This window comes from Limanda limanda, chromosome 6 (genome assembly GCF_963576545.1).
Source record: "Limanda limanda chromosome 6, fLimLim1.1, whole genome shotgun sequence".
Lineage (NCBI taxonomy): Eukaryota > Metazoa > Chordata > Actinopteri > Pleuronectiformes > Pleuronectidae > Limanda > Limanda limanda.
The window spans coordinates 19,276,562-19,304,407 of NC_083641.1; the positions used below are offsets into that span (position 1 = coordinate 19,276,562).

At 42.6% G+C, this 27,846-nt stretch overlaps 1 protein-coding gene across 1 annotated transcript; it reads left to right on the plus strand.

The window, feature by feature from the left end:
* ift80 (intraflagellar transport 80 homolog (Chlamydomonas)) lies at nt 1-27,425 on the plus strand. Its single transcript, XM_061073185.1, has 18 exons — nt 1-217; nt 1,684-1,794; nt 1,936-2,004; nt 3,942-4,051; nt 5,199-5,288; nt 5,394-5,531; nt 15,648-15,827; nt 17,676-17,794; nt 19,038-19,112; nt 20,584-20,747; nt 20,961-21,025; nt 21,949-22,084; nt 22,226-22,373; nt 23,998-24,169; nt 26,152-26,241; nt 26,376-26,548; nt 26,672-26,795; nt 27,249-27,425. Exons 3-18 carry the CDS (start codon nt 1,977-1,979, stop codon nt 27,357-27,359), a joined length of 1,923 nt encoding a protein of 640 aa, XP_060929168.1. The 5' UTR covers nt 1-217; nt 1,684-1,794; nt 1,936-1,976; the 3' UTR covers nt 27,360-27,425.
* Nucleotides 27,426-27,846: the final 421 nt, after the last annotated feature.

The window sequence follows — 27,846 nt, forward strand, 5'->3', positions numbered from 1 at the left end:
GAACTTGTGAGTTGTGTCGGCTGGACCACAGCAGATGAACTGTACTCGTGCAGCGAGGACCACCAGATCCTGAAGTGGAACCTGCTGACCAGTGACACCACTCTGGTCGTCAAATTACCAGATGACATTTATCCCATTGACCTACACTGGTTACCCAAAACCATCGGCGGCAAGAGACAGACCCAGGCTGAAATCTTTGCCCTCACAAGCACCGATGGTAAGTTCTTTTACTCCTCCCCTTATCAGTGGGCTACAGTGTTCTGTTTCTGTCAGTTTTATTCAACAAGTTATTTATTTGTATAACAGCCACATAACCAAGATCCCATTTTTAACACCATTGTGTTTATGTAGAGTAATAATTGTCACATTCTAACTTAACTAGCTAAATACAATAACATTATTTTGTAGTCATTATAACAATCTCATTCTTAATAGTAAACCATAATCATCATGATGCCTATGTGCAGTAAAATCAATCTCTCCCTAAAAATAATTCACTATTCTGAGCGCAGCATTTAATTTCAACAATTTCACTTAAGAAAAGATATTTTAATATATCCATCTCTCATTTAGTTTTCAGTAGACATTCAACATTCAAATCAACGAAAGTTGATTTTTGTTTTTCAACATTGTTTTACAACACTTGGCGATACAATCTGGATGACGTGCATCTATATGGCCTTGTATAATACGTCTTCTGCCTATATTAGATATAAACACATAGGATATGGATGCACTGTTATGGCAGGCAACGTGTGGTCACAACACTAATGGCAGTGTTGGGTTGCATAAACACACCCACAAACTGAAGCAGCAATTTTCTCCCTGGCAGAGCAGAGAGTAGTGAAAACTCTTGTTACGATTCACTTTTTAAAACTTTCTCCTGTGTCTTATATTGTTAAAGTTAAAGCAAAATCTGCATTGTTTGCAACAACAGTCTGTCAGTTTCATTCTCTCTTTCCCCTGTGTAATTCCAACGTGGTGTCATAATAAATTCACACGGATGTATCATTGACAATTTTACAAACACTATATAAATAAACGAAAAATTAAAAAGTGATAATATGTTGCAATTTTAAAGAGTTCCTAAAGAAAACACCTGTCAAATAACAAATAACAAGTTCCCAGACAACAATGTTTGCCAACACTAATGAGGCCTGGTAGTGTGAGTGCAAATGTAATTGAAATAGAAAATATATTTGTAATACTTTGACAGTTGGAAATAGTCCTTCTCTAATGCTGTGTATGCCTTTTTATACTCGCTACCTGCTGGACCAGAAACCTCCACTTTTGTTGGGCTGTCCAAAATTAGAAATGGGAGAGAGCAGCAGCATGCTGATTTTCAGTTTTCAGCTACCAGAAATTACATAGAACATGTCGAATTTTTTTAATACACTCTGCCACAAAGTGCATGTTAGGCTCGCGTCTTCAATAACCGTCTCCATGCCTGATCACCCTTCTAGCAAATAGAAATAGAAAATTGCCCTAATTTAACCAACAGAAACCTTTCAGTTTCACTCATCCACTTTGTGCTACAACTTTGTTATTTAGCAGGGAGGAAATAATATAGCTCCTTTGCTAATTGCATGTTAGGGGATTGATAGTTGTACTTTTATGTATAGGGCTGGACTATAAAGAGGGTAGGATTCCTATTCAATAAGTATATTGATTGTCTTTTAACAGGAAAGTTCCACCTGGTCTCCAAGACAGGACGCATTGAGAAGAGTGTTGAAGCACACAAAGGAGCTGTTTTGGCTGGAAGATGGAACTTTGATGGAACTGCTCTCGTCACAGGTAAAGAAGACAGGGCTTACACATTTTAATTTAATGATCCTGTTATCTAAATTTGAATAAAAATTTGGATTTTTTTTTAGTTCAGTTGTCATACTCTTTATATCCCGGACATCTGGTTAATCGCTTTTTCTAATATCTTAGCTGGAGAAGATGGGCGGATCAAGATCTGGTCAAAAAGTGGTATGCTGCGCACAACACTTGCCAGCCAAGGTACGCTTAAAGACACTTGCTTTACTTCACTTATGTTAAGCTACTTACCAAAGATGTTGTGTTTGCTTGTAGGAAACTGAATAGAAAAAGTAGGGCTAAAAAAGTAATAATTATTATCCGGGAAAAAAGCAATTTGAACGATGCAGTTTTCCAACCGCAAGATATAAATGTTTAGCCAGTGACTGGTTTTACCGCCTGAATGGAGCTGTGGCTACCAAATTTAATCAGCTGGACCTAAGGAAATAACAATTCTGTGAGTTTGAAAAAATGTTTTGGCTGCGTGTTCTCCAGCTTCAATCGGCCGAATAGGATTTCCTAAAAAAAGGAAATACAACCCTGAATTGTTTTGATATTTAAGATAGAGATTTTTTTTTTTACATAAGTAAGTTAGCTCATTTGGTAGAACGTTTGTGCCTATTAAAACTTGTAAGCCATCGAAATTAGAAAAGCACAGGATTTTAAAGATCACCTTACATTTACTATGTGTACAATTTGAAAAATATATCCAAGCCAACATTGTTCATTGTTACATTAAATCTGTTATGGTAAGTGTTTCAAGCATGGTATGGCATGATTAGGTATCAAGTTTAAGTATCCCTCATTACATGCAAACGTGTACACAATGAGGCTAGAGCAATACATCTAAAGAGGCCATAGTCCATGTCCCTCTTGATTTACAATGATCTGAATGGCACTGTGAGAAAGAACCAATCTGACTTTAAGACTGACAGAAATTTAAAGAGATCACAACTGAAGCAGCTGGCAGCCAGTAGTAGGAGCCATGTGAAGCCAGTCACTGACCAGCCAGCTGCAGGCGTTTAGTAAACACAACACAAAACTCTGCCACCAATTACGTCCTCACCGTCACACACACGCACGCACGCACGCACGCACGCACGCACGCACGCACGCACGCACACACACACACACACACACACACACACAGTAACGGTTGCTTCTGGATCTTCTGGCTCATGAGTTGGAGAGTGAACAAGAGCAAGAAGCAGAGAGACCTGATGAAGAGAAGACCTGGCACACAGACATGCATGACTTGTGTGAATTAGGGAAGCCTTATTTTATTCCGAGGGCTATGACGCACATGTTCACCTCCTCAGCTGGCTCCCGTTTGACTGAGGACTCAAAATGACTGTCTCACTGTGCGTCTTACAAGTCCACTTTAAAAGTTGTTCCAGATCGCACAGTACACAGTACGTTTGACCTTACATGTGTGTATCTATCTCATTTGTACATGTGTCTGCAATGTAGCACTCACTCAGGATGATCTGCAAGATATAAATAATATAATATAATGATACATTTCTATATCCAGTATTATTATTACACATAGCTTATTAATTAATTAATTGTGCAGTTTGACTGCTGAATGGCAGGCGCTCTTTAAATCCTGGGCACAGCAATTCAGCCCCAGTGTTAACAAGATGAATCATGACCATAAAATATCAATTAATTGAGCAAAAAAAGGCAAATGTAGAAGCCTGTGTATTCTTGAATTTAACCTTGATGTTTTGTGTCTTGTATGTATGAGAGAGCTCTGGGAAGAGGTTGGTGGTGAGTTAGTGACAGGACAGTGAGAGGAATTTGTTCTTACCCCTCGTAGCCTGGTCAGATTTAGGTCATGTGACGAGTTTGCATTTGTGAGAGAGTTAAAAGTAACCCCCCCCCCCTCCCTATCCTTCACATGTGCGCAGCAACAACTCTACTTATATACTCACATCTACCCACATGTGAACACATTGTACACAAATTAATAGCAACTGCATTGTCAAGGAGAGAGGGAGAAATCTAAAATTCCGATCCTTTAAATATTGTATCAATTAATCGTCATAATCCTCGTATGCTGAATCCATTGCTTGTGACTTTGAGATTAACACTATATAACAGTTTTCTCTCTGCCTGCGTTTCTGCATATATTCCAGCATCTCCTGTGTATTCTGTGGCCTGGGGTCCAGACTCGGACCGAATCCTCTACACATCAGGGAGACACCTCATCATCAAGCCTCTGCAACCCAGCGCAAAGGTCCAACAGGTAACTTCACATATTCTTGCCAGAGTCCAACAATCGAAACAATACCTTTCAAGTAACTATGTTAATGACAAAAAAGTAATAGTAATTGATAGATAATTTTCTGCTGTCAATATCTGCTTTTTATCACCTGTGTAGATTGTTCTTATTTCTTGATCTGACCATTGGTCTGACGTCACCAGACCCTTTACCCCTTTAGGGTCTAAATCAGTCAAACTTGAGGTTTATTTATTTGCTTTGCACTATAATGGATACATAAAAGTGCAGTAGACCTTTGTGTCTGTGAGTGCCTCTGCATTAAGGAAGGGTGCAGCACAAAGGAGTTAGCGCACCAGTCATTTTTCTTGTTCACATTTACATTTGTTTATTACTCTTCTTGAAGCTGAATAGCGCCTGGGACCTTAGATAAACAGTGGAGGGCTTAATGTGCGCCTTCTCAACCCTTTGCTCTCCCTCAGCTGTGCACTCACGCACACACACACACACACACACACACACACACACACACACAACTTCATCCTCTCTCCCTGCGAACGCCTGAAGAACAGCACAGTGATGCGAGTTGAACCTGTGTGGGGGGCTAATCTGAGTCAGACACTGTGCGTCAGGAAACCCGGGTTAAACATGGGCTGGACATTGCCTGGCATTGCTATCTGATATGAGGTGGGGTGTGAAAATCAACTACTTGTAAAGGGCCCCTAAAAGACCCACTTTGACCTCTGCGATCACTTACACATAGACACATACGCACAACACATGTGCATGTGTTTAAGAGCGTTGCCCTTGGGTGCATGGAGTGAGCAAGTAGGGTCGAAAAAAATAGAAAATAGAGTGTAGGCATGTAGAGTGAGCAGGAACAAGATTGGAACACAGTAAGATAAGGCTGGTGACAGGCTTTCTGCTCTTTGTTACAATGTGACACCCAATGGAGTGAGTAAACTCTCAATGAGGTCGGTGTTCATACACTTACAACTGTGTAGAAGTCCAAAAATAAATGCCACTCCTGGTTCTTACCGTGCTAATTTGTATTTTTACTCTCCCCTTTTAGACTAGTTAAAATGAGAAAATATAGATCTCTACTCATTGCATGGATAGCATCATAATGTTGTGCTAAAGTTGTCCTTCTCCCTCTCTCTCTGTCTCTCTCTAGTGGAAAGCTCATGATGGGGTTATCCTGAAGGTGGATTGGAATTCAGTCAATGATCTGATACTGTCAGGTGGAGAAGACTGTAAATATAAGGTGTGCACTGTTTGAGAGTTACCTTTGTGTGTCCTGAGGTTGTGTGTTTTTGTACAAAAAAAACACAAGATACAACTCAGAAAACATGTCCTCGCCCCTTGACAGGTATGGGACAGCTTTGGCCGTCTGCTTTACTCCTCGTCAGCTCATGACTACCCGATCACCTCCCTGTCCTGGGCTCCAGATGGAGAGGTGTTTGCCGTGGGCTCCTTCAACACCCTGCGGCTCTGTGACAAGACCGGAGTAAGAAAAAACGACTCTAACTCTACTTTATTTCTTAGTGGTTGAGTCATGTAAGGACTCTCTGAATAGAATGTGATGTAACTCAACAATTAGCAGCTGTAGAAACTCAAACCTATACATATCTGAGAAGTGGAGGTTACTGCTAAACCTAAGTGTTTGCGAAAAAAGAAGTGGGAGAAGCCAAAATATGTTGCGAGTAGATGAACTGGGTTATAAAAAAATATTGCTCAGTGAGATTTTAAATAACTGAAACCTCATGTCTGAAAACGCTATTAGTGGCTATGACTTAATACAAAAAGCAATTACACTAACATTTAGTTTTCATCATACTAGATGACTATCCTACTAAATTATGTCTGTACTTTGGACTTAAACAAATCTCTTATCTTAACGGGTTTTTTAATCGCACAGCTCGTGGTGAATCCAGCAGAGCATCCCCTGCTGTGCTCTGGATTTCTACAGACATTTCACTAGGAGGCCCGGCAGATAAAGTCTGCAGAAACTACGGAGCGTCTCTCTGGGTCATTTGTGTTCAAACGTGCACCTTCTCCGAAGAAAAAATACTGAGAAACTGCGAAGTTCAGTGTATGTCTGAAAGCAGCTGTAGAAAGATTATCTACTTCAGACTAAATACACTTGAGCAGTGTATTTCTGACCCCGGCACCCCATGGACCTCTGTTATAAGTTACTGTTTCTTAACCTTTGCAGAGACAACGTAGCTGTAGATATTGTAAGCGTGGTTTTGTTTACTCTCATATACCAATATAACATTTATGCTTTGTGGTCAGTCATGTCCTTTCCCCTAAAATATACAGTATCTGTGGTACACTGTCAGCTTCTTCAGTGCAGTATGGTTTATATCAGGGGTGGGGAACCTCTGGAATCTGATCCTGCCCGCGAGACAATTCATGAACACAAAAAAAGCAACTCAGAAATACAAAACAATTCTCATGACGGCAATTACCTTTTTTTTGTCGATTAAGGAAAATAACATAACATGGTGGACTAACATGTACTTCAGGGTGGTCTCTTCCGGCTGTATGCCTGTCAGGTCACAGTCAGGGTAAAGGAAACACACACGTAGCTCTTACTTGTCATCACCAACTAGCACCGTGGCAACTGTCAATAAAAGAAAAGTAGATGCAGAATGTCAGGCTTTCCAAGAGAGATGGACAAACATTTTTTTTAAAGTAAAAGACAAGCCAGTGTGTCTAATGAGGAAGCGACCCCAGTGAAGTCCATCTGGACGATCATTACAGATGGAAATGGGCTGCTTAACTGGATGAACGGCCTAAATGCGCTTGGATGAAGTTAATGGTCTTTTGAAACGTTAGGTGGTAGGCTGCATTTAAAAACCAATTGCATCACTGCCACTGGCAAGCTACGAAACTATCCAATGCTTGAGTGTCATGCTTCAACTCAACCAAAGTGTGAAAGATACACATTTAACAAAAATCAAGGAGCATTAAGACCTTCTCTTGGAACCACACTACAGCTCTGTTACTAGGCAACAGCAGTAAGGACGAGACAATGCTATTGGTGATGACGATCACTGAATTCGTCTGAAGACCACACCATCTCATTTCAGCTTGGCGTGGGCCCGGTAGACCGTGTCCTCTGAAGGATGCAGCCCCTGAATTGAAACACAGCTTATGTAACACAAAATACAATTTTGGTGGTGATTGAGCTTATAGCTACAAAGTTAGCTTAAACCGTATCCAGAAGAAGAACTAGTGCTGTTGCCACTCTGGAGCTGCTAGAACTAGAGTGGATTACATATGGCAAAATATTAAAAAAAAAAAAAAACACTGGACACCCTAAGAAATTCTCAGTTTTCTCATACATAAGAAATAGCACCCAACTAATCATTGCTGTTTCTGGGCTCACAGCTGAGCTCTATAGGAGGCAGAATTGCTGTCCTTACAAGACATGCATAGTATTACCATTTACGTTCTTTTTGTTAACAGAGGTGAGTGGTATCACCATCATTACCATCTGACATCACACACGTTGCCAAAGAGGTTCCTCACTCTCTGGTTTGATTTGGTGTTGCAAACTACTGGTACTATTGGCTCTCTGCACATTGTTCGTCTCATAAACCATGTGCGGCTGCATGCCACAAGTTCTTACTACCTGCCGCTGACGGTCACTGGAGTTGTAATGAGAGGGGAAATGAGAGAATGATGAATGGTAATTGTAAGTGTTTTATTATTGCTGAGCCTTTGGCCAGGAACAATATGACCAGTTCCCCGCTCTGCCCTCATGGAACGCTTATTGGGCTGCTTTGAGTTTACGCGGAGTTGTCGGTGTATCGCTATATCAGGCCTGTTGTAGTGAAAACAAACAGTCAGAGCTGGTTCTTGTGTGCTGATCACCAGGCATTTCATGCTCCATTTTGATTTAATTTGGATCCAATGGCTTTTATTCTGGAGTACTAAACCAAATGGGCTGTAGAGAGGTCTGAGCCAACACATATATCTTCTCCAGAGGGTTAGGGTGTGTGTTTTGGAAAGGTTACATTAATGTAAAGTGTATGATCAACTGAAGGGGAATCCTTTGTCATTACCTTTTGGTTGTCTTGACCTGGGATTTCAGTAGTTCTCGGGGCAGTTCCCAAAAATATAGTTAAGTTAATTAAGTTATGCAAATAGCTCTATTTGTTCATCTATTTTCCTTTGTGTCAACAAAAATAAATTTATTGTGCTAGTAAAAGTGTAACAGACCCGAAACAAACGACCCGATTCACCTTACGCCCTCACAGTATGGGCTTGTTTACGTGGTTAGTTTGCTCCATTGTTTTTTCACTGCACCACTTGCTTTGCTGTGGTGTCTCGGTTATAGCAGTGTGATGATGATGATAATTATGATGATTATGGTTCTGCCCTGCTCTAACTGGAGGAAGGGTATGCTTGCCTTCTCCTCCCTAAGCCCCTCAGAGACAGTGTGTACTGTAGCATGGCGTGGGAGGCTTGCTCAAGAAGAGGGGGGGGGGGTTGACTTTAAAAAAACAAAATCCCCCTCAAAGGTCACTCTGAATCATATGTGTGAATTCAGACATACACTCTTCTCACGCATCAAGTTAGACAAAGTTTAATGTACACACAAATGCACACTTTGGTCAATGTACTACACTTACTGTAATATCACTGTGCAATGTGTGTTTACACACAAACACAAGACCCATTAACTCATTAAGGGGCTCTACCTGTGTTGTCGCTGTGGTTTGTTTGCGGTGCGCTAAGGGTTAAGGAGTGCAAAGAGTCTCTTCAGTTACTAGCGTGACTAATAGGAAGGAGTTTCATTCTGTATCTGCTACAATGAAACCTTGCACTTTAACGTATTGTTGCTGGCTCAGCAGGATCAGTCCCGCGCATTTAACCCCTTCACCTCCCGTCCAGCTCGGCTCCCCTCTTACCCGAAATTCAAAACTCACTCCGGCTCTTTTCCTTCTTCTCCTCAACGTTCTCTCCCTCCATACAACACAGGGAAGATGTTGTGTGTTACCCCCCCCCCCTCATTATCACCGTAGAGAGAGGGGCAACATACACACATGCATACACACAATCACACATGCACAAAGTTTACATCGAGGCAAAAGTACTGGGAAAGATTAGTCGAGCAGTTCCAGCAAGTAACTCGTGCACTGAACACAGTTTGTTCTGTTTAGTTTTTCCACAAAGAATCAACATTTAGTAATTATTAAATACATTATTGTATGATTAATACATATTTAAGGGTTTTGTTGTGATTTTGTTGAGTTTGGAGTTCTGTATGAAGGAGTTTTAACAGCACACAAGACACAAAGAGGTTCACTGTCCCTTTTACAAGATTTGGGAGAGACAATAAGTCACTGTCTGTCTGTGTGCCTGCCATCGCATATGCATGTGCCCACATGCCTGTGAGTGTGTGTGTACGTGTGTGTGTGAGTGTGTGTGTACGTGTGTGTGTGCGTGTGTGCAACCATTGCTGTGCAAATGCGCCTGCGAGACAGCAGTCTATTTACGAGGCGCTGCAGCTGGTGTCTAGCGTCTGGACCCTGTCACGATCCCTGACACTGTCACTGGCTAACAAGTAGGACTCATTGTGCCAGGCGAGCACTCTCTCGCTGCTTTCTCCCCACCCCTTTCTCCCCCCTCTTTTCCTCCCCCTTCTCTCCCCTGCACTTGTTTTTTCTCTCTCTCCACTGTACACCCATGCTCGCATGTGTGAGCGCAATAGCTGCTTGGTTTTGCTTTTCAAATTCTTGTCCAATAATAGTTTTCTTTTCATTTCTTGGAACTTGATTGGTTAGCTCATAAACCGGATGACTTAAAATCTTACAATTACAACATTAACCTCTCTTACAAGACAGACTGCAGGACATTGTCCCAAGAGCTAATAGATCTTTGATTTTTATAAAAAAAAATCTTATGAACATAGCACCATGTTGTATTCGAACAAGATTTTATTCAAATTCAAGCCAATTTTTTTTTGCCATTCTTCCTCCGTGGTTTGAAGATCATTCAGGACTTAGCGGGTGTTCAGACTGAAAAACAGCCCTGCATTAAATCAACACAGGCTAACACAGTGCCTTGCCAGAAGACGTCACATTGCGCTGTGGCAAAAGTTTTTTTTATTTTGCTTGATGCCTCCGAATTTGCCAGACTGGATTCAAATGAATGAGCAGCCTGTATTTTTCCTGCAGGCCTAGTGTCAATCTAAACGTAGCCACAGAACCAGGCTTCATTGAACTTGCCGATTATTACTCCCCCCTGTTTCTTGGTCTGCTTTCCATCTTATTGAAGTTATGATTGTGCTTAGTCCTGGTGCGATCCAGATTTGTGTCATACTATTCCCCTCTTCTCGTTGCCACTCCTCACTCTACTCCCCTAGTTTTAGGTTATACTTAACCACTGTCAATTGTGTCAGGACCATGAGATGCTTTAATGTTTGCCCCAGGCTCAAGCCTGGTTCTTACCAACATCCTTATAGTTTTCAATACACAGTTTGATAACAGCTGTCACCCTCACACAAAGTTTTTGGGAGATGTGAAGTCATAGATCATGTATTAAATTTATCCCTCATAATGTCAGTATTGTTTTCAAGAGTAGGGTTTGGAAAAGTGTAAAACCACTGGTATCTACTTGTGGGTACCGCCTATTAAACAGTGGCCAAATGGCCCCTCAATCATGACTATCATACATTTATTATTTCTGGCTGTGATTTCTTTTTTTTGCCAGATGCACTGTCTTTAGAACAAACTGCTTCTCTCTTTATCTGCCCATCCATCCTGAGTACTTTGTGCCAGTATATCTGAATGAACTTAAGTGTGAGATTGAGCCACATTTTACTCATAATTGTCTTTTCCACTTGCCAAAAAAACCACTAACACCCGCTCACATCTGGCTTTTGTCTGCATTGGGAATTGATACAATCGGCATTCGCTCCCGGGTCAAATGACTCTGCGGCAGACACAGGTTTTTTATCGGCTCTGGCTTGGATTGGCAGCGATGGAAACATGACACCACAGTGAGCTTCTTTATTTTGACAGTCTTGACGTTGCTGCTGCACCTTCTCTAGTGGGAAGTAATTACACACATTCAACTTTCTGCATACATACATATCCCTCATGGTTTGCAACGATGAACATGAGACACAGGTTTGAAAAAATTAAAGGCACAAAAACCTGCAAATACCCGCTAATGTTGGTGTAAAAATGGGTATATATTTCCACCTTTTGCTGCTATTGGCTCCCTACTACACTGTGTGTTGGACTGCCTTGTGCTTATCAGTGTTTCTCCCGGGGCCCCCTTTACCTCTCTTTTTTTTTTAGTGAGTCTGGGGGAGTGTGGGGGGGGGGGTTGTTCCCTTAGGGTCCATATGAGTCTTGCTCAGCATTGCCACTCTGGGAATGGGTCCATGTCCAGCTGGAATCCCCACAGCTTCTGTTGCTCTCTGTTTCTTTCTCCTCCCCTCCCTCTTTAACGTGCAACCTCATTCTCTATAGGATCTTTGTCTGCCATCCTCGTTGCTGCCAACCATTATTCTCTCTCAGAGAGTCTATCACTTCGGACTCTCCATTAGACTGCCTGAGTGTCTTCTCATAGTCTCTTTTTCAGTGTTTTCTGCGCTCTAGAATCTTATGCTCTGTGACATGCCACCTTCTGTCTAATCATCAGACTTTAGGCTTCCCTGTATTAACGGTCTAACAGTTCTCCCCCTCTATCACAGTGAATGATACTGTATACCTGAGCCTGTGCTGGCAGTTTGCTGCCAACATCTGGAAATTGCCGCTGCTGGAAGAGAATGAAACGGCACAGACTTCTGGTCCTGATAAGGCAAAAGAAACAAATGTAGATTTATTAGACTACGAGCCTTTATCTGTTTTCGTCACACGAGAGAGTGACGTTTTGTGCATTGTAGTTCAGATGAGGGGAAATGTCACGGTAAAAGAACGACAGCAGAAGTAGGACACTGGCACACATATGTATCTAAAGGGAAGGGGTGGAGGAACAAAAACAGGAGAGTTACACAGGAGACCAGATGAAAAGTAAGTCCAACTGAAATCATTGGCAAAAGTCTGAGAAAGAAAGAGCACGTGCACAACAGAAAAGATGGTGACTGAGCATTTGAAAAAAGACGAGTAAGTCTGAGAGTGTGTGTGTGTGTCAGAGAGAGAGAGCGGGAGAGTGAGGGAGGGAGTGAGAGAGAGTAAGAGCGAGGGAGCATTGTCAAACAAAGAGAGTCCTGAGTCAGCAGAGCAGTTTTCTCCCCAGGCAACTGGGCAGGGCTACTCCTCTCTCTCTCCCCCTCTCTCTCTCCCTCTCTCTCTCTCTCTCTCACTCTTTCGCTCTCTTTTCCCACTTGCTTTACCCCTCCCTCCCTCCCTCTCCTTAAAAATCTGTGCTTTTGCATGCTATTTCTTGCTCTCCGCTCTCTTCCTTACTGTTTTCTGGCTGTATTGAGCGTTGTCCCTCTGTACATTGTGAACTTGTAGAAAGGGCACGAGCTCTGAAAAGGGCAATCGGGGTCTTTCTCACCCTGTAGATCTCTCTTAACCTCACCTCTTTCATGTGCTCACAGGAATATTTTCACTGATTCCTTCACAACACATTTTGATGAGGTTGCCTGTTGGCCCATTGAGGTGGAGTTCAAAGTGTGAGAATCTCAATACCGTGTTAACCTATTAGATGCAATACTTGCATGTAGACTTAATCCATCATCCCAAGGAGCTCATTACTTTCCCAGAAAGTGAAGATAATGGTTTCTCCTTTGTACTCTGGGCCCTTTGTGCAGAACAGGCTTTGCTTTTCTGTGTTGCCGGACTTATTCAGGCACACTCTGTGGAACAGTGTATACTGAGGTCCTTCTTGCAGATGATTGACCCCAATTTCTTTTTTTCTTTTTTGTGAGCGCATATGTGTGTTGTGTGCAAGCCGGTGTCTGTGTGTGTAAAGTGGGTTAGAGTAAAAGGCACTTGTTGACATGGTATTACTTTTACACCTCTCCAGAGTTCGGCTAAAGGCTTGCCTTGTTGGAAACACCAAAAGGAGGGGAGCATGAAAAAAGAGCAGAGAAAGGAGAGAGCAGTCGGAGGGGTGGGGGGCGGGGTAGAGTGGAACTGTCCAATATATCCCGTAAAGTTGGCCTGGGCAGTGAGGCTTGGAGTATTGGTCTCCATAAAAGACAGTGGTTTCTCCTTCCCTCAAGTCTCTCACTCTCTCGCTCTGCGCTGCTCCCGCTCCCTTCTTTTTCTCCTCTTTACTTTGCCATCCCTCCATCTCTCCCTCCCCCCACCAGCAGGAGTAAGCACATGACAGTGAGACAGTGCCCGGCCAGCCGCTCTGGCAGAGTCATCATTTTTAACAGCACTAAATCACTACCTCTACTAGCTTGGCAAACATGTCACACTTGTGGAGAGAAAGTGAAGAAAGAGGGATAAAATGGAATGAGGGGTGAGGCTGATGAAGGCAAGGCTCATATAGAGGGTCCTGATTGGTTGTGCATGGCCCAAACAAAAAAAATTCGAAAGTAGAGCATGTGTGCAACTGGAGTATCACTTGAAGCCAGTCTGCCAACCCAGAGTTCATTAAAGGCTGTTGAGGACGAGGGCTGGGCTGAAGGCAGCGGACCGAGGTTTAGAAATAGAGGATTTGAAAAGGTTTCATCTTGGCTGCACCCCAGGGTTCCTCCACTCATCTGTTGGCTTCCACATGGATCAGAACGGTGCTACACACTGACATTGTCCAATTTATTTGGGGGGCTCTGTCATTAAGGCTACATCCATATAACTCAGTTTTCGTTTCAAACCCATCACCTCTGCCGTAGATACGCCCGGCGTCCACACTATTCCAGATATTTAGAACCATTAGAACAGAGAGGTTTGGAAATGCTGTAGGCCTCATTTTCAGACCCTTCAACCTGTGTGAAAACCTTTACATCAACTAAGTGATGCAGTTTATTTTAGACCTGCCTTCCCCGGTGCAGTATGTCCATTTTAAGGTAAAGAGTTTGATGTGCTGTGCCGTTTATAGCATGCCAAAACACAGTCAAATACCCAAATTACCCAAATAACGCCACACCTCACATCCCGCAGCTGCGTGTGCACGAGACAGCGAACACACTGAGGCCTTTTCTCCGAGCTCCACCGCAGCACTTGGCCTGTTGTGCCACACTTGTCTCTCCATCTCAGGGGCAAGCAGGCAGCGCTAGGCTAACATTAGCAATTTTCTTCCTTCATAAGCAGTTTACAGTGTGAATGGGCGCATTTATGTGGAAGACCCCGCCCCCCCCCCGACACAGAAACCACCTAGCCTAGCTCAGATCCGCCGGCCCACTCGCACCCAAAGGCAAGGGGTCGGTCAAGGAGGGGGTTGGGGGGGGGGGGGGGGGGGGGGGGTAGGATGAGGAAGGTTGGAGGTGATGGTGGAAGAGGGTGTGAGCAAATCTGTGTTAGTTATAATAGAAGATAATAATAATGTAAATATTAGACACAGTATATGGACAAATACATATATATATGTTTTCTAATACATGACATTAGTATAACTAAATAAATAAGTAGTTGCAGAAATAAATAATTACATAAATGAAAAAATATAAAGTTCCTGTGTGCTTCAAGACAGAAGTAGTAGATCCGATGATCACGCTGCTCAGGACTACAACCAATCCAGCTACCTAATAACATACTGACACAGACATGCCTAAATACATAAATCGATAAATGTTGGTAGATAGAAATTAATAAATACATGTAGATATACAGGAAAAAAAACTTTTTCATCCCTCAATGTATTTTTATTGATTCATTTATTTATTGTGTATGAGGTATTGTCATGCCTGAGTGGAGGAGAATTTAGGGACAGGGTTGTGGAAAGACAATACTGTGAGGAGGAGTCAGACTGCTGGTTACAGATGAAAAACAAAGGAGTTATATAGAGGAAAAGGGATAATTTAAGGGAAGATGGGGAAAGTGTTCTTGTCTTGGATACTGTGAAGGGGCCGCACACCTCTCAGTTGTGTCTTCCACCTCTAAGTGCAGAGTCTGGCTGACGCAGCACAGCGGACATAGGGGGGGGGGACTCCCATTACTGTGTGTCTGTTACTCTCTCATTGCCTCTATCTCTCTTGCCTCCCTTTGAGACTCTACCTCTTTTAAACCCTTTCTTATAAAAAGGGGGGGAGAGGTCTTGTTAATCAGCTTTTGGCTTCAGTTTGGGGGCTCATATATAAACCCTCCCTTTTCTTCTACGCACCCCTGCCCCCTGTGTATGTAATAGATGAGGATAGCAGAGTGTATGTTTACGAGCGCGAGTGCTGGACTTGGCAGGGCCGAGTACTCCCTCAATGTCTCACAGTTCTCACAGGTCATCACAGCTCAATGACTGACTGGGCCCCTGTCTTTCTTGCAGAGTTTACATTATGTGCACACACACACACACACACACATACACACATATATACACACACTCACTGCTTCTCCTCTCTAAACCTCTTGTATTTCTTGCCCCTAAGCTGCCCCCCAAGGTAATTGTTTTAAGATTGTAGATAAATATCTGTAGCCATTAACCATATTGTTTCTCTCCCTCTCCTCTCCTCTCCCTCTCCTCTCCTCTCCGGTCCCCCCCCTCCCGCCAGTGGTCCTATGCGTTGGAGAAGCCCAACACGGGCAGTGTGATGAACGTGTCCTGGTCTGCAGACGGCACCCAGCTGGCCGGGGCCTGTGGCAATGGGCATGTAATCTTTGCCCATGTGGTGGAGCAGCACTGGGAGTGGAAGAACTTTGTGGTCACTCTTACAAAGAGGAGATCCATGCAGGTAAAAAGACACAGCCCCCCCCCCACACACACACACACACACTTTAAAGTAAATGACAGAAACATGAAGAAACGTAAGAACTTTTTAATAAATCTCATCTAAAAATAAATTGCTGTTATATCCATTTACAAAAAGGCTCATATTGGAAGCCCATCTGGTTTCGTGGTCTATCATAAGAGTAAACATTTGAAAGGTTGAAGGTCTCCATAACCCATTAAACCCCAAGGTGCCAAATAAAAGAGCTCTCTAAAACCTAAGCAGGGTTCCATACCACCACTGAAAACCTGAGTTTTCTATAGAGCTGACAGAATTGCCATTGCCTTAAAAAACAACAACATTGAAGCTACCAAACTCATAGAGACCCCCCTCTTCCTCCTCCTCCTCCTCCTCACCACCACCTATTTCTCTTAGCAACTGAGCCTTGGTCAGTGGGTCAGCAGAAACATTGTCTGGGGCTGAATAGTCTTCATTGTTATATTCATTGTTGTTCAGGTCAGTGAATTACTGTTGTAATCTGCTTCAATATTGCTCCTCTCGCTTTGATCGGCAGCCGCAACTTAAAAAACCTATTTTGCAGGCACTAAAATAAAAACTAGTATTCCAAACGATTCGTGATGTATTTCTAAAAAAAAGACATCTAATAAAACCTGCACGCGTCTTGTGCTGCCGCAGGAGAAGCAAACAAACGTCTTACCCGGTCTTAAAGATATATACACACATATGCTGCATCAGCATTAAGGATTTTCAAACAAAGATCTCTGAAAATCATGTGTGGGAGACAATAGGAAAAAATATTAACAGAACTTTGCTTTGTTAAGTCTGGTCAGCCACTGATTTGATTGATGATGCTACTTAAGAAGAGTATTAGTGATGTGATGTGGAGAAGCAAACACTTCCCAGACCCGGGCTCGTTGTGTAGTGGGAGCCTCCCAGTGTGCTAGTGCGCAGCCCTGCAATGACAATGACTAGCCTGTGTAGCCGCCTCTCTCACTCCACCATTCTCTACTGTTTAAACTCATGCTAACCACAAGGTAGTGTTTAAATGCGGTTAACACACCCTAATGTACATACACACACACATACGCACACTTGTATACTTTCAGACAGGGATACACACACACATACACACACACACCCCTACAGTAACAAGGTCGCGCACATGCATGTGTGCTCATTTGTCATAGACATCTCTACCAAGTGCAGTTTTCCTAAGCCAAACAAAGTTGGATCATCATCCGTTTATTTTCAGCCTCGCAGGCGCTTTTCTGTCTCCCTCCTCCCCCTCTCCTCCTCGCAGTCCGTTTTAAAAAGTGCACATCTGCCAGCGGTTTGTGAATCAGCCAGCTAAATTTACCACCTTGCGGTCCAATGTTTTTTATTCCTGGTTGTGTTGCATGTAAATTCGGCTCACTGGAGGGAACGGAGGAGGAAGATTTGTAAAGCTGTAAAAATAACCCCACCTTTCACCTGGTGCTGGAAAAGGGCCTTTCATTCAATCGCAGAGAGAGCTGGAAGGAAGTATTTATCTATGCAGGTGAAAATATGAGCAGCGACCACTGCTCGCACAAGCAGTAAAAACGTCTCGCTGACCACAGTTGCCCTACGTATACTTGGACCCACTGTAGACTGCTTCCTGTGTATATTAAGAATAAATACACTCTGTGAATGTGAAAACACTAAGCGAGTGTGTTCAAGCCTCTGTTGGTAAAGTCAGTGTCTCCCCTTTGTTGCTCGTGTATTTAAATGCAGTGTTTGCTCGGCAGTAGAAAGTCGAATCCAGTAACTCTGAGAGCTTTATTCTTCTTTAATCTTTAATTAACTACCTGTCATTTCCTTGTTTTTTCTCAGGTGAGGGACGTGACGAACGATGCGGTGGACATATTGGAATTCAGAGATCGAGTCATCAAAGCCTCGCTGGCATGCGGTCACCTGGTGGTCGCCACCTCCCTCCAGTGCTATGTTTACAAGTCAGTAGCCTACTCCTCCTTTTTGTGTGTTTTGGCATATTCCAGGTAACTTGAGCCGTTTTCACACACGAACTCCGGAGAAGGTCCACACAATCGGGTCCAGGCTTTCTCAACTTTGACATATGAAGAACACAGCAGGAGATTCTCCAGTCAGACTCAGAAGTGAAACATCATAAACACGCCCACTTGCTAACGATGAATCACCTGCTGTTTTTTTCACGTTAACTCACTCTGACATTATCTGCAGTTTTTATCAGGGGACTTGGAGGAGAAACATTGGACAATGTCCACAGCAACTTGCCGACATTTTCTCATATACAGCCACGCCGGATAATTTCAGAAGATTCCCCAGAATTCAGTGAATGTATGAACTTGCACTTTTTCAAGCACAACATGGCAAGCACACAGACAACCTGTAAAGTTGCTACAAATGGCGAGAAGAGTATACAATGAATGGGATTCAGGGAGCGCATAACTCTGCAAAGGCCGGACAGTCTCCTTAAATATCAGTCCTGTACTGTAAATATATCAGATTTTAATTCATCAAGATCTCTTAATTATTTCTTTACAAATTCAAAGACATATAGAAAAACGCTTGCCATGCTAAAGACGCTGGATAAAAAAAAATCCTGATTCAACTCCTGTTCCAGATCAAATGTTTGTTTTTTTCCTGACTCATATCATCATCCTTCCTCCAAAGCTGCTTTCAGAAATGCACTGAAGTCCAAAAATTCTCCGCACTTTTTCCGGAGGAGGTGCATGTGTGAAATGTCAGAGTGACGTCCTCTGGATTATCTGCAGACTTTCTCCACCTGGCCTCCTAGGATACAGTCAGCAGGAAGTCTGGTATCTCTGGTTTAAAAGCGTTGCCATAAACGTAGAAGATGTCAGTAAAGTTTGTGGTGATAAGAGCTGTAAAAATGATCACGTGCTCTCCGCAGCAGAATGAATATGTTGCTTGCGGAGAAGTTGAAGTTGTAAATGAATCTGAGCAGAAAACGTCCGGCTGTTTTGTGGATGTGTGAAAGGCAAACTGCAGATAGAGTTCGGCGAATCAGGTCCGGACTTTATTAGCAGGTCATGTCAGTAAACGGCTCAAGTTTCAGTGAAATCTGTTAAGTTGTTTTTTCTTTTCCATCAACCTTTTTTTTTGACTTTATGAACAGACATCATACTTTGTTATTTGACATCTGTGTTTTTTTTACTAATTTTGCTGTGTGCGGCGCTTGTTTCTTTGTGGCAGCTCGAGAAACTGGAACACCCCCCTCATCTTTGACCTTAAGGAGGGAACAGTGAGCCTCATCCTGCAAGCCGAGAAGTGAGTGTCTTTTCCAGGAGCAGAGCAACAGGAGTTTGTTGGATCATCCATCAGCTTCACTAATGTTTCATTACTCTGCACTGACCACTCATCACGCAGCCAACACACACACACACACACACACACACACACACACACACACACACACACACACACACACACACACACACACACACACACACACACACACACACACACACACACACACACACACACACACACACACACACACACACACAGGCACTGTGCTCTCGCTTAGCTGGCACTGTCATACAATAAGGCTGAGAGTGAAATCACTGGGGGAAATTAGATTAATATGGAGGAGCTCTTGTGCAATACTCCAGTGCAGCGTCTTCGTCACTCAGCACATAGAACTAAATGGATTACTGACCATTCTGTCATCACAATTGAGTCTTTCTGTGTAAGTTAATACTGTCTTTATGTGCAATTAGGGTTGCAAAGGGGAGGAAAGTTTCCGGTAAATTTCCGGAAACTTTCCGGAAACTTGCCATGGGAAGTTTAGCTCGGGAATTTTGGAAATTTTTGAAAAAAAAAAAATACGCAAATTAAACGCTGAGCAATAAAAACATCATTCAAAACTCTATTTTAAAGATGTATGGAATGCAGCACACGCTGCATGTTGAGTTTCAACCCTCCACTGTGCATTCTTCCATCACATGCACAGATAATTCCCAGCATCCTGCACACTACAGCAGGGCTATTGAGGCCTGCTGTAGTGTGCAGGACTAGTCAGGTAAGTTTCGATGATATTACTGGAGAAAATGTATTAGCATGCTTATTGAGGATTGTTCATCTGTTCATCTAGCCTATTTCCATTCATTTATCCATCAATTGTAAAATATGTTTACAGAAGATTCCAATTGTTTGGCTAACTATTTTTATCTCTGGCATTGCATTAGTGTTTTTTTACAAACTTTTTTCTCATCTTATTCTAAACAACAATGCCACGTGCACTATCTCATGTGTGGAGACATTTCACCCCATCCAATGTAGAAGGAAAGGCTGTGTACATTTGCAAATACTGTGCAAAGACCTATGTTAAGAATGACACAACGATGCAGAAGCATATAGTCAAGTGCCCAAAGTTTCCTCGGGGCTCATATCAGCCAATGACAAAAAAAATGTTTATATCTATGTCTGTATATGACAAGGTAAATACAGTTAGAATAAATTACCCACAACATTTCAAGTTTATTCCCGTTAATTCCCGTATATTCCCATTTATTCCTGTTAATTCCCGTATATTCCCGTTAATTCCCATGGAAAGTTTCCAACTTTGAATATTCCCGGAATTTTGCAACCCTATGTGCAATACATGTTTAAATTCTTTTACTTTTTAACAATACCTTATTCCACTTCTCCGCTATCCCACTTCTCCACACATTAAAACATGAATCTATTTATACTCACCCTGCTCTCATTGCTACATCTTCTTGTCTCCTCCGCCCAGACACTTCCTGCTTGTGGATGGAGCAGGGTTGTACGTGTTCTCCTATGAAGGTCGACTCATATCTTCCCCTAAGTTCCCTGGTATGAGAGCTGACATCCTAAACGCCCAGGGTGTCTCGCTGAGTAACGACACTATTGCCACCCGGGACCAGAGTGATGAAAAAGGTGAAGGAACCACTGTCACAACTAAAGTGTTTACAACATTTTATCATTACGTACCTATTTTAATTTTAAGGAGAGGTTCTCCAGAGCTGCAATCACTGATTATTTTTTGTACGGTGTATTAAATAACTAATCCCTGTCTAAAAACAAATCCCTGTATTATAAATAGGATCGACTGTGCCTCTATTAAACTCTTGTTTCCTTGTTTCTCTCTAGTCGTCTTTCTCTTCGATGCGCTGAGTGGGAAACCCCTCGACGATGGGAAGCCCTTGACCCACAAGGTGTGTAATCCTTTGTTTTTTATAGAGAAGTGAAGATGCCAACTATGCTAGTTTTTATTTTTCATGTTTTGCTTTTCCAGAGCCAAAAAACACAGAGCAAATGTGTATTTGTATGTATAGTTAATCAGCATAGTACCAGCAAGATAACATATTGGCATATGTATTATAGTTTTGGAGGTTATATTTGAAAAAACCCTCCAATCGGCACAGGCTCAAAGAGATTATCTTTTTTCCTCGAGTCTCTTTTTCTTAAAAATTAAAGCACATTGTTGACAAAATGATCATGAAATTGATGCTAATACTTATTATCCATGTATTCTATATGAATCATATGGTGAGGATGCCACGGTTGTTTTTTTTGGCCATGATTCTTCAAGATGTTGAATCTGAATAGACCCAGCTGAGGAAAACACTATTTTCAGAGCAACTGACTGTGCTAAAAATATATACGAACACACATCCAGATTGAGGAGGGACAATAAAAACCAAGTAAAGAGAATGGGGGAAGGGCTCTGAGGTCAAACTTAGAGGGAAAGAGACAAAAGAAGGAAAGAAATAGAACAGAAGGAAAAGAAGTGGAGGTAGCAGTAGTTACTGTTTGTCAGCATGGCTTTGTCTGCCAGGACTCCAACGCTCCAAGACACTGCACCGAGGCCAGCTGGCTCTGGCCAAATCCACACGTACACACAGACACTCACAGACACAGGTTCACGCACACGTATACCCCCTCAGTGTCTCTCCATCTCCTTCTCTCTCCTACACACAGACGCACACACTTGGCAGAAAGGCGTTTGGGTCACGGTACAAACTGCTCTCCCCCTTTTCCTTTCTTTTCCTGATTCTTTTGTCCTACTTCCATCTTTCACTCTGTTGCTTCTTACCTTTGTGTGTGTGCTTGTGTGTTTGTGTGTATTTGTTCGTAGCTGGAGGTGGTGGAGATCGCTCTGAACCAGTGTGGCCCATCCGCCGAGAGGAAGATCGCCTTCATAGACAAGAACCGTGACCTTTACTTGACTTCTGTGCGTCATCTTGGACGAGAGCCCAAAATCTGCAAAATTGGTGAGCCAGGGAGGAGGAGGGAGAGCTCACGAGAAAAGTCACAAAAAGTGCAGCGACTCTCTTTGTTTCTGTACACCAGTATTACTGTAGAAAACACCGGCTGAACCAGACTGTTTTGGATGTGTGTTTCCTGTGCCATAGGCAGCATGGTGCACAGTATGGCATGGAATGACACTGCTAGCCTCCTGTGTGGAATCCAGGACAAGCAGTTAACGGTGTGGTACTACCCGAGTGTTGTCTTCACTGACAAGGAGCTGCTGCCAAAAACACTGCACACAAAGGACTGCAGGTAGATATTCAGAGTCTCTTTCACTTCAAAGCCGCTTTTCCACTGGTCAAAAAACCCACTTCCACCACTAACACCTGACTTTTGTCTGAAATGGGAATGGATACATCAGCATTCACTCCTTGGTCAAATGACTCTGCAGTCCAGCTCCGATAGGCGGGTGAACACGCCATTTACTTCTTTGTTATTTTGGCACTCTAGACGCTAACGATGCTTTTTTTTTCTGTGCAACGTAATGACGTGCATTGAGCTTCAGGGCGTTGGCGCTTAAAAACTATGAACGCTTGTGTCCCTGCACTTTTTCTTCCAATCGTGCAAAATGCCACACTTGCAAGACAGCAAAGGGAGAGAGCTTCTCAGCATCCGGCTCGACATCGAGTATGACTCTTTGGGAAATGGAAAAGGAAGCAATTGCCTTTTTTGCGCATTTAAAAACCTGTGTATACCTGCTCCATTCTGGTGTAAAACCAGTGCAACCTAGAGCTTACAGATGCATCTTAGCATAAACAGTTTATACTGTTCTGCAGGGCGATGGGTAGGTTACTACAGTAGCAGTGATTGAAATTAAAATCAAAACTAATTACAAGCATTCAGCAGTCAGCGCAAAATCTGCCATGACAACTTCCATGTGATTTTAAAACAGTCATGGAAGAGCAGCAGTAGGAAAAAAGAGATAGAGGCAGTTTTTTTCTTTTTAGTACCTTTTAGCTCATTCCCAAAGGTACAACACATAGCCCTTTAGTCTCTCCTCCCTGCCAGCAGCTGTCAGACTGCACAATGCTTCCTTTCCAAAAGTCCTCAGCTTCAGCCAGTGCAGGAGGTGCGAAGGCAAAGTGCCTGCACATCGATACAGGGAGACCGCTGGACTACTTTTGCACATCTCTGCTACGCAGATCTGAGCAGTGGGTTGCACACTTTTGTGTTTTTATGATCATATTGTACTTGGTGTCGATTATTTTGCCTTCGCTGAGGTTTATAGCTCACTGTTGTTAATACATTTCCTATTTATTGGATCAAGTTTTGGAGTTGTAGGTTGGTTACGTTTACACAGCTTCCATTTCCATTTTTGCCTGTAATTTATCAGGGCCCTTGCAAGCAAATGTTTTCCTGGGAGTCATTAAAAGTTTGCTTAAATGCACCAGATACTAAATGGCAGAAGCAAATAAGTAAATGAATACAAACGCTCCACTTTTACCCATGTGTGTAGGTTTTGAGGATATCTTTGATGTAAGGCAGTTTGGACCACGTACAGTGCTCGTTTCAAAAGCACCACTGTCACTGTGTTATTTCATCAATTCAGCCAAATAGTGTATGTGGTGAGCTCCCACAAATTACTCTTTGTATCAGACGTTTTGGCACCTGCACTTGCACACATGCAAACTGGCAATACCTGTGGGATAAATAAGTTGATAAATGTATTCTTAATTAGCACAATCCATCATCCTCCGTATGCAATCACGATAGATATTTTGTTATATTCAGTCATTTAATTTTTTCAATGTAACAAATCAATATTTGCAAGAGTCACACAGTTCCTTGCAGCGAACAAACGATGTAGTTACATACGTTTCTTCACGTTTGGATGTGTGTGTGTTTGTGTGTGTGTGTGTATTTGCCCTCTTCACAGTGAGTTCAGCGGAGCTCCCCACATTCTGAACTACGTTGGCACCAAGGTGACGTTACGCCAGGGAGACGGTTCACTGGTGTACAGCATCGTGCCTCCCTACCCGGCCCTGCTTCACGAGTACAGCGCCTCTTCACGCTGGGAGGACGCACTGCGCCTCTGCCGCTTTGCCAAGGTCAATATCCAGCAAATCTCTATTCATGTTTTTTACGACTGTCAGGATATTGGATTTTCACTTAAATATTGTCGTGGCCAAAATAATTCACAATTGATTTATTATTTTAGCACTATACTATTACTATAATAATAAAATACTAATACCTACTAAGGTGGTACAGACAGACAATGATTGTCAAAGCGGCCAGATACCAATTTTCCTATTATGATTCCCATAAGGATTCAAATATTGTTGGATTAATATACACACTGTTATCATATGATTAACATTACAAGAAGTCTTCCCTAATAAATTATGATTCTTGTCATTCTTGGAGAAGTCACAATGTGTACTAATCGTTCGGGTGAAGAAACTCAATAATTCTTATATCTTTTATCTTAGTGTTTTAAATGATTTCTTTACATTACATTCAATTTCCCAACAAATTTCCAGTACTTTTTTCACTAAAAGTCTTTGAGAATATATATATATATGACTCTCTGACCCTGTGTGACTTAGTGCTGCAGTCTGTGGAACAGTCCAGGATCCTGTGGCGTGTGTCACCTTCACACACACATGAAATGAGAAGGTAGTAGACAGGTTTATGGGACCGGAGCAGCAGGCTTTAATTTGCCTTCAATTAGCCTGGTGACACCATTTACCGGATTTAGTCCCCCTAGACCTCACTCATAAATACACACTCCACTATATGCATGCTAAAACTCTCCACACACACACACACACACACACACACACTGAACACAGCGTGAGACTACATTTGCTTGGGTGATGCAATAACCACAACCATAAAAAATGGACGCTAGTAACAAGACAAGGGTGGGACAGAGCGGATCGAGAGAGAGGGAGACTTTTTTTTAAAGAGATTTTTTTCTTTCTCAACTCCACCCCCATCGACTTCTGGTAAAAGTTTGGTGGCAGCGTGGCTTTTCCCAGAATACTACTCCATGTTGTCGGTAAACTGTCGGCTGATTAGAGTTGACACACGAAATTTAGAACCGTGCACACATAGAGGAGTATAACATACAATGGACCACATTGATTTAACTATGTAATGGGCACAACAAGGGGAGATTTACAGACTCAGATCTTTGTATCCAGTTTATTTCAGTGGTGTAGTCAGAGTTATTTGTTGTTTCCAGGAGTGGTCTCCAATAAAAGCTGCTTGTCTCAGTGATGGACATCGATTAAAGGGGGAATTACAGAGTGGTGAATCCAGTCTGCTTAGCTGTCGCTCAATAGGTGATTAAAGATTCCTTCGATGAAGACAGCTGCAATGAATAAAGTGGTGACACCAGATGTTGTCTACTGCAAATATCTCCTGTTTGTTTTCATGTGTGTCATCCGTGTTTTTAATGGCTCGGAGCATGACTACAGTGAAGTCTGCCAGGATATGGACAGGATGTATTCGAGACACCATCATACCCAGTCTCTGGTCACACTCCTACACACTCATACGCGTGTATGTTGTATATCTCTCGAATGCTTTTGAATCGGCAGTTACGTTAAAAGTAACCTGCAGTGATTGAGCATCTGTCAGACTGCACCTGGAGAATCAGATCTCAACATTGTGAACATGCCTGCTGTCATCACTTGCTTTTATGAGTCCAAGCCGCCACTGATACAGCATTGGTCCCCTTTTTAATCAGAGTATATTAATATTGAATGTATTGCATTTCCAATTTGCACCACATACGACACTGCACATCCTCGGGCCTTAACAATACACATGCGTGTGAGGCGTATTCGATTCAAACAGTTCTCGAGAAAAAGATTTCTGCAATTATTAGATAGATTCTTTGCTGTTATCATAATCACTGCTCTCTTAAACTGGTTTGTGTTTATTAGAAAATGTAGTAGTAATGTGTATATACTGCACTCTTATTGATAATCAATAACTATTACATATTTCTGAAAAGAAAACATAGAAAGTGTGAAAAACAGCTGATTGTGCTCACAGCCTCTGCTCCTCATCTCTACAGGACCAATGTCTGTGGGCGTGTCTGGCCGGTATGTCAATGGCCAACAGGGAGCTGACCACAGCGGAGTTGGCCTACGCTGCCATTGGAGAGGTAAGGGCGTTGGTCAATGGCTGATTCAGTCGAAAACAGTCGAATTAGCTCGAACATTTCCGACACAAGTCTTAGATAGAAAGTATCAGGTGTCTCATTGTCAAAGCTCCTTTTATCCTCCTCTCTTCTTTAAGCTCCCAAGAGTGCAGTACATCAAATTCATAAAGACGCAGCCGTCGAAGGAGTCGTCCTTGGCCCACATGCTGCTGTTCAGTGGTCTTATCCAGGAGGCCGAGGCCACTCTGCTACAAGCAGGACTCGTCTACCAGGCCATACAAGTCAACATTAACCTTTTCAACTGGGAGAGGTACGACTCAAGTGTTTCTGTTGTTTTGGGGGATGTGCCCGCTCAGCTTTGTCATGATTATGTTTAGGAGAGCGTCAACCATTACGCTGCATGTGTATCTACAATTTATCGTCCTGTGTGCAGGGCCCTGGAGTTGGCTGTCAAACACAAGACCCATGTGGACACTGTTCTGGCCTATAGGGAGAAGTTCCTGCAGACCTTTGGCACGAAGGAGACCAATAAGAGATTCCTGCAGTACGCTGGAGGGGTAAGTGAGGGCAGCTTGTCTGCTGGGCTGCAGACTTGGTTTGGGGTATGATGCATTTTCAACAACAGAGGGTGTTTTTTCTTTTTGTAATTGTTGTCGATGGGTTCCAGCTCATTAGCTTTTTATACACTGCTTATACAAAAAACGTATTTTGTTGCTGTTCAATTGACGCAAGAGACTGCGGAGCTAAACCAAAAAATGGTCGAAAGCGTTAAAGCTGTTGTTGCTGTCCACTGATGTTTAATCTCATAGATTTCTTGGATGAGCATCAGTGTGGTGCCTTTAAAAAATAAAACTAGCATCATCAGTACCACACATTAACACATCCCTCCAGCTTGATCCCTGCCTTATGTTCTCATTTGGCCAAGTTAGCTGCTTTGCATGATCAGTCCCATACTCATCAAAACAAAGTGGAGTAGCTCATTTCATTTCTTCTCCCTGTGTCTCTGCCAGGTTGAGGTGAACTGGGAGAAAATCCAGGCGAAGATCGAGATGGAGTTGTCCAAAGAAAGGGAGAAAGCTGCGAACGCCTCTGTGAGGAGCAGCGTGGCAGCACGACGTTAATCCCCCTCTCTCTCTCTCTCTCTCTCTCCCTCCCTCTCTCTCTCTGAAGTGCCTCGAGATGTATGTTCACAAAGACTCTTTGGGTGGTCAAGGTCACAATGACCTCAGAAAGCATGTTTTGGGCCTCTTGAACATGATAACTCAAGTCCGCCTTTTAGGGAATTTCCTATTTTCCTATAATTTAACCAGTTGTCTCTTGGACTCAAAGATGAGTCAGAAGATCACGGGGACCTCATATGAGTCTGGAAGAAAATGTATGTAGACTGAAACTGCAGTGGTTGGTGGAGGCATACAGCCACCATGCAGTCATTCTAGTTCTGTCACTGATATTTGGTGTCGTGTTTTATATGAAAATATATTTTTGTAGTTAATGTATTCGTTTTTTCCTTCTGTAAACACTAAAAAAAAATCTATTAATAAAACTGATGGTGTATATATTGAGCCTGAATATCATCTCATTGCTTCCTGTACTTCCTTAATGTCTTGA

What these genes read in the sequence shown, in the direction of transcription:
- ift80 (XM_061073185.1), top strand. Translation starts at nt 1,977, where the DNA reads ATGCTGCGCACAACACTTGCCAGCCAAG. An exon ending in CCAGCGCAAAGGTCCAACAG is followed by an intron (nt 4,052 to 5,198) that starts GTAACTTCACAT and finishes GTCTCTCTCTAG; the next exon opens with TGGAAAGCTCATGATGGGGT. An exon ending in CCTACGCTGCCATTGGAGAG is followed by an intron (nt 26,242 to 26,375) that starts GTAAGGGCGTTG and finishes CTCTTCTTTAAG; the next exon opens with CTCCCAAGAGTGCAGTACAT.